The sequence below is a fragment of the Neopelma chrysocephalum genome, unplaced genomic scaffold (assembly GCF_003984885.1).
Source record: "Neopelma chrysocephalum unplaced genomic scaffold, ASM398488v2 Primary Assembly neopelma1_65b, whole genome shotgun sequence".
In the NCBI taxonomy this organism is placed as follows: Eukaryota; Metazoa; Chordata; class Aves; order Passeriformes; family Pipridae; genus Neopelma; species Neopelma chrysocephalum.
The window spans coordinates 3,499,894-3,511,959 of NW_020897723.1; the positions used below are offsets into that span (position 1 = coordinate 3,499,894).

Consider the following 12,066-nt stretch of genomic DNA (forward strand, 5'->3'; position numbering starts at 1 on the left):
TTCTTTTCTTTTCTTTTCTTTTCTTTTCTTTTCTTTTCTTTTCTTTTTTTTTAAATAAATTAATGTCTATAAAGGTCAGGCTGCAGGGATTGTTTGTATCCAGAGCCTCGAAATAAGGCATAACACACAAATGAGGGCTGGGTGTCTGCCCCCAGCCATCCCCTGATCCAGCCCATGCTCAGCCCCAGGAACACCAGCCCAGAGGAGCAGAGCCCCATTCCAATTGTCTTTAGCACCATTTTGCTTATCAGAGGTGTCATTAATTCATGTTTGATTTGAGCTGGTGGCTCAGTTCCTCATCCACACCCGGTCTCCACACAGGCACCTTTGCTTGTTGTCTCTTCTGCAGCAGCCACATTGCCCTGATGTTGTAGCACGGCTGCAGTTTTGAGGGGGGTTCAGAGGGTGCTGGGAGGGCATCAAACCCCTCCCCAAACCCTCAATCATTGTACCCCACCAGGGAAATGGAGGCTGCAGCCTCTGCCTGGCTGGGCTGTTCCGTGCCCGGAGCTGGAAGTGAATTCCCAAGAGCTCCTGTGTTGCTTTGTGCTTGATTAACCTTTATCACAGAGTCAGGAACGAGACAGATCAGGGGCTGGGTTGTCTTTGGTGCTTCTGACGTGGGGCTGTGCTTGGCTGCTCCCTGCTTTGGCTGGTGCATAACAATTCCTTCCCTGGGTCTGCAGTTACCCTGGCAGTGTATTTACACTTCTCTGCTCTCCCTGTCTCTCGTTGAGATAATTATTGTTTTTGGTATCTAATTACTCCTTTACTTTACATAAAGCCTAGTGATTTGAAAAGTCTCATTTTGAAAGTGCTGAAATCACATGGCAGAGCCCAGGATTACTTACAACAGGATGGGGGGGGTTAAAAAAACGGCTTTTAATCTAATAATTTTTAATTGCATAAATTAATTTTCCCCTAGCTGCCTTGAGTTAATTAATATTGAAATGCCATTTATAGACCTGGGTGTGTGAAAGCGCTGGTTCCCTGCGTGTGGGGTTTTGTAGCCTTAGTTCAGCCTGTACGAGGTGAGTTCCAATGTTTGCATAAGTAATTTCCTAATTAGGTGGGATTTAAGGATTGAGGGGGCTGACAGTGGGCAGCTGGAAGTGCTAAGGTTAAATATCTCCTCTGGTAATCCAGTCAGGATTTGCTCTGGGAGTCCCAGGGTCCTGTAAAGACTTTCTCTGAGGTTCCCCAGACTATTCAGCCACTGTTTTCAGTACATTAGGCAGAAATTTGGCTTTTTCTGTAGGAGTTGGATGAAAGGCAGGGCCCTGTATCAGGAGCCCCTGCAGCAGATGCTCCCTTTGCCAGCAGCAGGGATCAAGGGATGCGCTGGAGCATCCCAAAGCACCGTCATCCCTCCTGACCAGCACAGGGACGCTCAGCCTGGCCCCAAGTTCCTGCTGTGACCCAAATCTCCCTAAACACGGTTGCCAGGAGAGCCCTGATCCTCCCTGGGGTACAAGGAGCCAGTTTTCCTGACCCAGAGCAGCACCAGGAAGGTCAGACTTGCCCAGGAGACGCCTGCAAGGCCAGTGGGATTGGGGCTGTGCCTCTCCTTGGTGCTGGGAGCGAGGGCTGGTGGCAGCAGCATCCTTGGCTTCTTATGGTCCTTGATTGCATCCCAGGGATCAATGGAAAATATTTTATTATGCCTTTTGTCTCTATTTGAAATCAAGCAGGAAAGTGATAAAACACAAGGCCATCTTCGGAGCTGACAGGTTTATTTCTGCAGCTCAGGAAGAAAAGCCATTCTGTGCTGGCTATAAATATTAGACAGGACACGCTGGGATTTATGTAAGATAAATTCCCACCCTCCCCCTTTCTCCAGTCGGGATGGAGTGATGCCTGTACATTAATATCAAACTAAAAGGAGGCAGATTTTTCACAAGGTGGCTTTAGATAAATGTAAAAATTCACATGGCATCTCCTGTCCAATAACATGGAACTTAATTTAGGAAGCTGTAAAGAAGGGGCTCCTGCAGATAGAGACCATTTGCTGCCTCGAGTGGCACAGACCCTCCCTGCTCTCCCTTATCACAGGGGTGGGTCAAACCTGGAGTGTGGAACTCCAGCAGTGCTGGGCTGGAATGACCCTGCTCTGTTCCCAGAGCCCTCAGCTGTGGGGTGAGAACAGCACCAGGGCAAGGTCACCACCTTCACACCCCAGGGATGGGCTTGGATGTGACTTCTGTAAACCCAATTTTCAGCTTTAAAGTATTGATTTTATCCATCCATTTTATCTGTATCCAAATAGAAAGTCCACGATTACCACGCAGCAGGACAGGAAATATTATGGATAGATGCAACTTTTCAGATTTACCATCCACATATACTTAACTCATTGCATGATAGTTAAAAATTCTTGCTTGCCAGTATTCATATTAAAATATATTTGTGCTTCCTATTGCAATAACTGGTAGCATCTCGTCAGGATTAATTTTTAAATCTTCCCGAGGGGGTTGCTCATTTGATTTTTTTTTTTTATTTTTAATACTTTTTTTTTTTTTAAGACAGCACATTTCTTTGTAGCCAAAAGGCATCTGGTGCTGTCAGACATTGCACATGAGCTGCCCCAAATGTCTGCACTGAGGTCTTCTGAAGCTAATGGGGAATGACAGGGGGATTGGAAGGCTCTGGAAGGCTCCCGGGGTGTGTTGGGGTTGATGGCAGGGGCAGGTGACCCCTGCCAGGTGTGGTGTCCCATGGCTGGAGCTCTGCAGCTTTCCCAGGGATCCTGCTCGGGGTCTGTGTTAGCCCAGAAAAGCCCAGCTTGGCTCCTCCTGTCCCTGGGGCTTTGTGGAAGTGGCAGCTCCCATTTGCAGGGTTTAGTTGCTGGTTTGGTGTTAATGGGATGGCTCTGGGAAGGTGTTGGGCTGTCCAACAGCCCCACCACAGGCTCCTGCAGGGTCCCCGGGGCTGGGGCTGCAGCACATGGGATGCCACAGCCCAGGAGAGGGGCAGGAGGGGAGAAGGGCTGGGCTCGTGTCCGGGCTGAGCTCGTGGCTGTGGGCAAGAGACGCTTTTGGGAGCAGAAGCTTAACAAAGCCAGACTAGAAATGTGGAGGTGTGGCCATACAAACCTGAGGGGGAACCATGGGGTTGGAAGGATGGGCTCAGGCTGAAGTTAAATCGACTCAAGCATTACCCATTGAGCTGTTTTTTAGAGGTTTGAGGAGAATGTGTCTCACTTGGTGCTATAAGGACACATAAGAGCTGCCAAAGGAACGTGCCATGGGGGCTGATGGATTTTCACACTGTCTTCCCTGAAACCTCTGAGCAGAGGAGGGAATGGGAAATGCTGAAGTTTACATGTTGTTAATATTTTATTAAATTTAGTCTGACGTTTATTAAAATTGCAAATCTATTTACTTAACAAATGAAAGTTAAATACCAGGAAAGATTGTGGCAGCACTTGGAGCGTGTGTTCTCTCAGGGGCAATGGGAGAGAGACCTGAGGGGACTGGGATTTGCTGGCTGAGCAGCTTCTTGGAGGAAACAGGGCCCAGAGAGCATTGGCTGTGTGTGACAGGAGGGAGAGTCCCCAGCCCTTGGAGCAGAGGGACAGTCCCCAGCCCTTGGAGCAGAGGGACAGTCCCCAGCCCTTGGAGCAGAGGGACAGTCCCCAGCCCATGGAGCAGAGGGAGAGTCCCCAGCCCTTGGAGCAGAGGGACAGTCCCCAGCCCTTGGAGCAGAAGATGCCATTGGTGGGGATGTGACATGTGTGACAGGCAGGAGCTGAGCCTGGGCTGGAGCTGTGCAGTGACCTGACACCCACTGATGTGAACTGCTGCTCCTGTTAGTCCACTGAACCACGACCCAGAGCCTGGGCAGTTCCAGGGCCCTTGTTCTCATTGCACCCCATCCCATTCCTGCTGCAGCCGCTTCCCATGGCACCGCTGGGGGCTGTGCCAGTCCCTGGCTGTGCCGTGCCGTGCCATGCCAGTCCCCTGTGTGTTTTGCACCTTTTCCTGTCCTGACGTGGCTGTGCCACGCCGGGGGGTTGGTGCAGCCCCATCCCACCATTCCCTGCCCCACCCACCATCCATTCTTCTCTCCCCTCTCATAGTGCGGACGCAGCGCCGAAAACTTCGACCGGTTTTTCACTCGCCACCCACCCGTGCTAACACCTCCCGACCAGGAAGTCATCAGGAACATTGACCAGTCAGAATTCGAAGGATTTTCCTTTTTTAACTCTGAGTTTTTTATGCCTGAAGCCAAGAGCTAAGTAGCTGTGTAGATCTCATCCCCACATCCATCATCCAGTCCCAGCCGCCGTCGTGGTGACGTTTTCCATTGCAAAACTTGCATCCATGGATTTTCTTCAGCCCCTTACTAGAGTGACCATATTTCAAAGCCAGAAGTGTCTTCCTGTGATTTGGGGTGTCCCTGGAGGGGGGGGGTGATGTCCAGGAAATGCTGCAAATGGGCTTTTGTGATGGTTTTTTTTGGTAGAAAATAGGAACAGTTCAGTGGGTGATGGAAGGAAAACAGAGGCACAGTGACAACTGGGAGAAATCCCTTCATTGTGTGTTTTAATTCCTGCTCTTTCATTTTTCTAGTCTTTTTATATAATCATGAAAATTTCATATTTTGCCTTCTTAGCTTTAGTGGCAAGTAAGTGTTTTTAACAAAACCTTTCCCCAGATCCTTTTGGCTCCTCCCAAAACCTCTGGAGAGCCAAGATGCTGATTCTGGCTCCTTTTTTAGCTGTGTCCTGCTGTCTGTCCGGCCCCACCACAGCTTCCCTTCCCTCCAAAGATGCTTTGGGATGGCGTGTTCCCAGTGCTGGGTCCCCAGCAATGGGATAAGTTATTCAGGAAGACAGAGCTGCTGTTGGCAAAGGCTTCTCCTGATTGTGCAGTTCCTAAGTGGCATTTTTTTAATCAAAACAAACAATATCCAGTGGTAAGTGAGAAATTTGGAAGAGCTGCTTTTGAATCCATGGTCACCCTAGTAAACACCACCAACACTGGTTCTATAGTGAAGCTTCTTCTTTTCAAATGCCAAAGCAATTGATGGAGTTTGTTACCTGTGCTTTAAATGTGTCAAAAAATGGTATTAACCCAAACGGGACCTATTTAACTCTGACCAGTATTGTGAATTCTGATATGAGCCTTGTAAAGAAACTTGTTTTAACTATTAATCCTAATCTTAAAAATTGCCGCTAGATATTTAAGTGGCCTGAGTTTTGTTTCTGGCCTCAAAGGAAACGTTTCAGGAAGGGTGAATTTCTCTTGAAACAACAACAATCACACTTCCTCCTGTGCCCTTGCAGATGTTTGTGGGCTGTCACTGAATCAATCTGCTTTGACTTGTAATGTGCCAATTTATTTTTTTTTTCTGATACTGATTATAAAATAAAAAGTGAGAAACTATGTCCAAGGAACCTGCATGTGTTTGGCAATAAGGAGTTTCTGCAGCTCGGTGAGGCAGTTCCAGGAGTTGAGGTTGCACCGCGCCGAGGGCTGGAAGGTTCCCTGAACGGGGGGGATGCCGGCTCAGGGACAGCACAGGCAGCACTGGAGCCACGGCCTGTTCTTCCTCTACAGCGCTTGTCCCAAAAAAGCGGAGGTGGGATGTGCTGGAAGCATCATCCAAGCAGGAAGTGATTGTCCACAGTCCCTGCACCAGCCCGTGCTGCGCAGTGACGGCCCTGCACTCCTGCCTCTCCAGCGTGGACAGGGAAGGAGCTTCTCTGGGATGACCCTTGGAGGAAGGACGATGTGGGGTGGAGGATGGCAGAGCTCTGCCACTCGGGAATCTCTTCCAGCGCCGTAAGCGGAGCCGACTGCGGCATCTCCTCGGATTTCTGGAGACTGCAGAGGCGAGCGCCCGGCGTGTGCTGGTGACTCATCCCTGCCCCGCTCTCCCAGGAGCAGTTGTTCAAAGCAATTGGCAGTTTCAGCTAAAGAGGGATTACAGGTTCCTGTTAACCTCCCTCCCGAGTGCCGGCAGAACCCCCCTCCTGCCTTTGGGATTCCTCTTCTGACGAGTTCTGCGGGTCCGGACACCGCGAGATTGTTCCAAGAGGCACCGACAGCACCGGCGGGAGCTGAGCCCAGGATCCTGCACCCAGAGCTCTGCCAGGGGGAAGGGGCTCAGTGGCAGTGCATAGGGAGGATTCCCATCCCTGTGGTCCGGGCAGAAACGCTGCTCTGGGCCAGCTGTGCCCGGACAGTGGGAGCCCAGGGTGTCCCACTGTGCTCCTCGTCACCTCCCAAAGTCAATTCTCCTGTTGCTGGAGGCACTTTCAGCCCTGAGTGTCCCCTGCCCTCCCCTCTCTCCATACCAGGTCCATGCAGCCATTCTGTGCCTGTTCCCAGGCTGTTCATCATCTTGACAGAAGCCAAATTGCCACCAATTCAGACAAAATTCAAGGTAAGAAACCAGCAAACCCCACTTTGCTGAACTCAGAGCTTCCCAGCCGAGCCCCCAAGGAGTGGGGGACTGCTGGAGGGGGCAGTGCACGGGGGTGGGCTGCCCTGAGCCCCCTCCAGGGCACGTCACTGCCTTTGCCAGAGCTTTCTGCTGCCAAAAAGCAGCAGCAGGAGGTTTTTCCCACCCCAGGGCCCCCAGGCTGAGCACTGTGGAGGGCTGGGGTCCGCAGTGGCAACTTGCACCAGTGTCAGATGTAGATGTGTCCTTCCCCTTTGCAGCATCCCACAGCGTTCCTCTGCAGGAGAAGCTCCTGGCTCGGTAGGATGGTGGTGTCCTGGCACACGTTGGTTTGGATGGATGTGGCCTTCAGGAACCATTTGGTCAGTTCAGCATCCCTTGGGAATGGAGCAGGAGCCCGGTACCACCATCAGCTCCCTGTGCACAGGCTGGGGTGCAGGAGGGACCCCGTGCCCACCCCTCTGCAGCAAAGGACAGCTCCTGCCACGGACCACCCGGCCCCTCGTCCCTGGGGGGACCCTGCTGCCATCAAGGTGGGCTTGTCTTCACGCTTCAACCGCTTCACCCTTTGCCTGCAGAACTCTGCACCTGAAGGCGGCTCCTTCGCCCTGTCTGCCCTTCCCTGCTCCCGCTCTGTGCCCCCAGATCTGCATCTTCTTCCTTCTCTGTGCTGGGAGTGGAGCCCTGGAGAGACTCTGACGGCTTGGGGACAGTCTGGGACCCACAGACACCGGTGCCTGCCCTGAGCTTCACTGTGTGTTCGAGTCCTGATGTCTCAGCCACGTCCTGGCTCTTCTCCTGCCTTTTCTCTCTTTGCTCACTGAGCTCCATCCAGCCCTGTTTTTCTTACCGCCTCGTCTCCTCTCCATCGTCCTTGCCTCTCTCTGATCCTCCTCCCACAAGGCTAAAGCCACCCTGATGGGATGTCTCCTGTGACGAGTGGGGTCTCTGAGCACCCCTGTAGGTCCTGCTCCATTGCTGGCTCATCTCCCAAGGCTCGGTCTGGCTGCAGCTGTGCTGTGGAGCTCCTTGCCTGTCAGGGCTGGCAGGAGAACCTCTCTCTGTGCCGTGTCCTGGCCATGCTCCTGCTTGAGGCAGGAAGATGCCGATGGCTCTGCCCAGAGTTCTGGGACAGTGGCAGCTGCTGGGACGAGAGGGGCTGCAGGGAGGACACAGCATCTCAGCTGCCGGGTCCTTCACCAGGACAGCAGCAGGAGGTGGGGGGAGCAGGGTGGGATATGGGACCTGCAGGACCCCCACAGTTCTTTTTTCTCAGTTCGAGCTGACAGATTAACCCAGGGTTGGAAATCTTGGTGCAGCAGAGCAGGGCCCCCTTCAAAGGCAAAGTGTGGGAAAAATGGAAAAAAAATATGTTGCAGGATTCTGCGAGGCACCAAATTTGTGACAGGGTCCTGCCGGTGTCGCAGGAGGGGAAGGTCACCTCCAGCACAGTGTTGGGGTCTCCCTTACGTAGAGATATGGAAGAAGGGATGGAGAAGGTCTTTTGTCCCTGTTGGCTTTGGTAATGAGGCAAAGCACAGCCAGTTTCCCGGCTGCCGATGTCCCCCCACCTCCCATCGCTGTGGATGAAGGACCCTGAGTGCTTGTTCTGTACCTTCAGTGCTCAGTCACCCCTTCAGCCACGGCCCTGTCACCTCCCACAGTGGGACCCCCCTGAGCCAGGCGGTCTCTGATCCACACGGGTTTAGAACAGCAGCCCACGCGTTGCCAGCGCTGGCTCCGCAGTGCTGAGAGCGGGTTCCCAGCGCTAATCCTGACACTAACGTCCTTTTCTTTCCCTTTTTTGGCTGGGGTGTAGCTGCAAAGTGGTTCTTCTTATGAAATTAGAAGGAGAAAAGGTTGCCTATGTGGAATTTTCCTTCTTGGAGGTTTTGGAGTGCTGTGTGTTTTCTCTGTACAACCCTGGAGCAAATCACATCCTCCGTCAATGAACCAGTGTTGGTTAACACCATATCATGACATCATTCAAAAACTGAGCTTAAAGCAGAAAGGGCTCTTGCAGCTGATTATTTTGTTTAAATTTTAACATTGTACTGATTGTTTTGAGGCATGTTGCTTCCTCCAGGCTCCTTCCTCCTGTGCGGTGCCAAGCTCTGGTTGCAGTGGGGGTTCTGCACGCTGAGAACTGCTCTGTGTTCTCTCTCACAGTGAACAGGAGAGGAGGGTTGCTCCCTCCCCAACACCCTCAGCTCTCGTGTGTCCCTTTACGTCCCGGTTGTGTGTTCCAGGCCTGTTAAACTGGTGTTCTTCTCTTCTTGCTGGTGGTGTGGGGCTGCTTCTTTTGTGCAGGGCGGTGAGTTCCTCATCGGTGGCAGCTTTGAGAAACTGGTGTGGAATGTGGAGTGCTGGGGACAGCACGGCTTCCCTGGGGACAGCACGGCTCCCATGGCCGTGCACCCCTGGGTGCTGCCACTCCCCCTGGGTGCTGCTCTCTTGCTCTCTGCCTCGCTCCTTTCCCAGTTTAACTCTGTGCTTTCCGTTCAACAGAAAGACAAGCGCGACACCTCCAACTTCGACAAGGAGTTCACCCGGCAGCCAGTGGAGCTCACGCCCACGGATAAACTCTTCATCATGAACTTGGACCAGAACGAGTTTGCTGGATTCTCCTACACTAACCCCGAGTTTGTCATTAACGTGTAGTCGCGGCGCCAGCCCTCTCCTCGCTGCCCCAGCTCCAGGTCGCCTTGTACATACCGACACTAGTCTTCCGGGATTAGCAGTGCAGACACACATCCCCTCCCGCCTCACACGCCGACCGCTTCTCCTAGGAGGCCTCTCCATGTCCGTGCCACTCGCTAGCTTGGTTTCCCTAAGCCGGAGGTGTCCGGGGTGCCAGTTACCGATCAGTGATACTTCTAGGAACTATAGTTGGTGGTGACTTAATAGAGTTTTCAAACAGAAATATACCAAATTGCTACAGTCTCTGTAATTTTTGCAGTGGAATGCTGAGATCCCAGTGACCCAGCTACTCCCAAAAGCGTTGCTGTGGAATGCTAAGCATGGTTGATCGCTTAAAGCGTTGTGCTGAAGCTTGCGATGAGTGTGAGCTTGTCTTAGAGGAGCCTTTTGTTCAAGACATGGATACATTTGATCAGTGTGGAAAAAAAATCTGCTTATAGACCTATATTTTTCAATGCGTTGTCTGTAGGGTCAGCCCGGCTCTCTGGAGTGTCCTCCCCCACCATCCGCCTTCCCCGTGCTCGGGCATCACGACTCCAAAACCAATCCCATGCCAGTCCTTGTAAATCAGAGCAAATCTTTTTCTAAGTGAAAGGTGGGGGTTTTTTTTGTAACATCTGGAACAGTTTGCAGTTTTGATACGCTCTGTCAGCACTCGCATAAATCTCTCGCAGACACTGTCGAGATGTAACAGCTCTGTAAAGGATATTAATATTCTACCAAAACAGAACACATTTATATTCTCGGTTTACAATTTACCAACTGAAAACACGCCCAAGACCAAAGGGCTGCACTGAGGGCTATTTATAAACGGAAACTTTTCTACTTTACACCCTCTGCTATTCTCTTCCAGGCTCCAAACCCATGGATTTCACAGGCATCTTGATTTCCCTGATTTCCACCAAAATTCCTGGGGGTTTTAAGTCAGTAATCCAGGACCTTCTGCATCATTTAAAAAAAAAAATATGAATGAGAAGAGACAATTTTGTAGCTGTTCGTGAGGCAGAGCCGTGGTGTGTGGGAGGGCAGGGGTGGGCAGGAGGAGGCAGGGGGTGAGCAGGGGCTGGAAGGAGGGGCCAACAACAGGCAGGAGCAGGCAGAGGTGGGCAGGAGTGGGCAGGTGGAGGCAGGAGCAGGCAGACGTAGGATGGGGTAGGCAGGGGCAGGCAGGAGGGGACAAGGGCAAGCAGGAGCAGGCAGGAGCAGGCAGGGGCAGACAGTAGCAAGGGCAGGCAGGTGGAGGAAAAAGCAGGCAGGGGAGGTCAGGAGTGGACAGGCAGGAGCAAGGGCAGGCAGATGAAGGCAGGAGTGGGTAGGGGCAGGTAGGAAGGAGCAGGTAGGTGCGGGCAAGAGCAGGCAGGGGCGGTCAGGGACAGACAGATGCAGGCAGGGGCAGGCAGGGGCTGCCCTTGGGAAGCTGGGCAGTGGCTCTGGCTGTTGGGCACACAGAGGCCTCTGGATCCCCGTCCCCACTCCCGTCCCAGCCCGGTCTGGCTGGTTTGCAGAACCCCCACGTGTGTGTTTGCTGAAGCAGCAGCGGTTCTGCTGTCACAGCCCTTCCTCCCTGCCATGGGGAGCTGGGGTGGGATTTTGTCCATCAGGAGGAGCTCCAGAGAGGAAATTCTGGTTGTAGATCTTTTATAAACATCAAGCTATACCTTTGGAAATTTTCTTTTCTTTCGATGATTCCTTGAGAACAAAAGGCTGCGGGCAGCGAAGCCGATGCCCCGGTGCCAGGACGGGTGTCCCTCTCACCAGCCACGGGCACTGTCCTGTGCCCGCTGGGGCGTGAGCTGAGCCCGCGGCCCCGGGGCCTGCCCTGGGCTGGGGGAAACCAAACCAAACCCAGAAAAACTGCAAATTGTGCCAGATGGAGGAGGGTGTCCATGAGAGGCCCAGGCAGGCTCGGGGGGCTGGGGGCTGGTGAGGGCTCCCGTGAGCTCCCACTGTTCCCGAGGACATGGTGCCATCCTCTGCAGCCCACAGCCGATGGCAGAGCATGTGTGTTACTGTGACCTTCAAACCTGTTGCTGCAGGATTAGTATTACTTCAGTGGTGAATGTTTTTAATTTCTGTGTCTCTGGCTCTGAAGGCACTCCCGGGTCTGCCCAGGATGCTGCTGGAAGGTCTCGGGGGCTGAGGGGCACCCTGGGGCTGTGGGCACGTGCAGGGGCTGCTGCGGGGGGAGTCACGTCTTTTCTGTTCAGGGTTCTGTGTCTGTGTTGGGGTGACACTCGTGTGTGGGGCAGGCGTGGCTGGACACTGAGCAAACTGGGTGGCCCTGGAGGGGACCTGTGGGGAAGCCAGGGCTGGCACCAGGCAGCCTGGGTGGCAGCTTTGGGATTGAGATCCACGTTCTGGGGAGAGTTTGGCAAAGGCTGGGTCCTCTTCACAGGACTCCTACCTTCAGTATTCCTGACGTTGTCCATTCTGCTGCTTGCCAAACTCTTGTTTCAAGGTTTATTTCCAGATGACCTGTTTCTTCTGTGGAGAAACGTGTAATGGGATGTGCCTGGCCCTGCACAGACGCTCAGATCTGTGTGGACTCCTCCAAGGAAGGGCAGGGTGACAAGGGTTGAGTCACTGTTTACTGTAATTTGATGATTTAATCTTCACTATGGGATGGGGAGAGCAGAGCTGCAGGAGGATGCTCGGAGCTGAGTTTCAGGAGAGCCCCATTCACCAATCCCCAGGTGCTCTAATGATGGAGAAAGCCCAGTAAATCCATCCCAGTAAATCCATACGTGGAGCACACGGTGTCCCCACTGCTGTGTGTGTGTCAGAGCAGTGCTGGGGACAAGGGCACAGTGTGAGGCAGGAGAAGGATGCTCGTGGGGGACAGAGGTGGCAGCTCAGCCCGCTGATGCAGGGGGGGCTTGCAGGGTGCCCCTGGCCACTTGCTGCTGCCGGGGGAGTGGGTGCAGGTCTGGTGTCCCACCTGGGTGCAGTGGGACTGGC

At 53.1% G+C, this 12,066-nt stretch overlaps 1 protein-coding gene across 2 annotated transcripts in view; it reads left to right on the forward strand.

Annotated features, from left to right (window-relative positions):
- The window catches only part of PRKCB (protein kinase C beta), a 99,217-nt gene extending 89,095 nt beyond the window's left edge, over positions 1–10,122 (forward strand). The window contains exon 17 of one of the 2 annotated variants that reach the window (XM_027684052.1): positions 4,079–5,491. In XM_027684052.1, the coding sequence (XP_027539853.1) occupies positions 4,079–4,237 (159 nt within the window). In that variant the 3' untranslated portion in view covers positions 4,238–5,491. Of the gene's footprint in view, positions 1–4,078; positions 5,492–8,916 lie in introns of those variants that run through there. The other variant, XM_027684053.1, reaches the window with a different exon arrangement.
- The last annotated feature ends 1,944 nt before the right edge of the window (positions 10,123–12,066 follow it).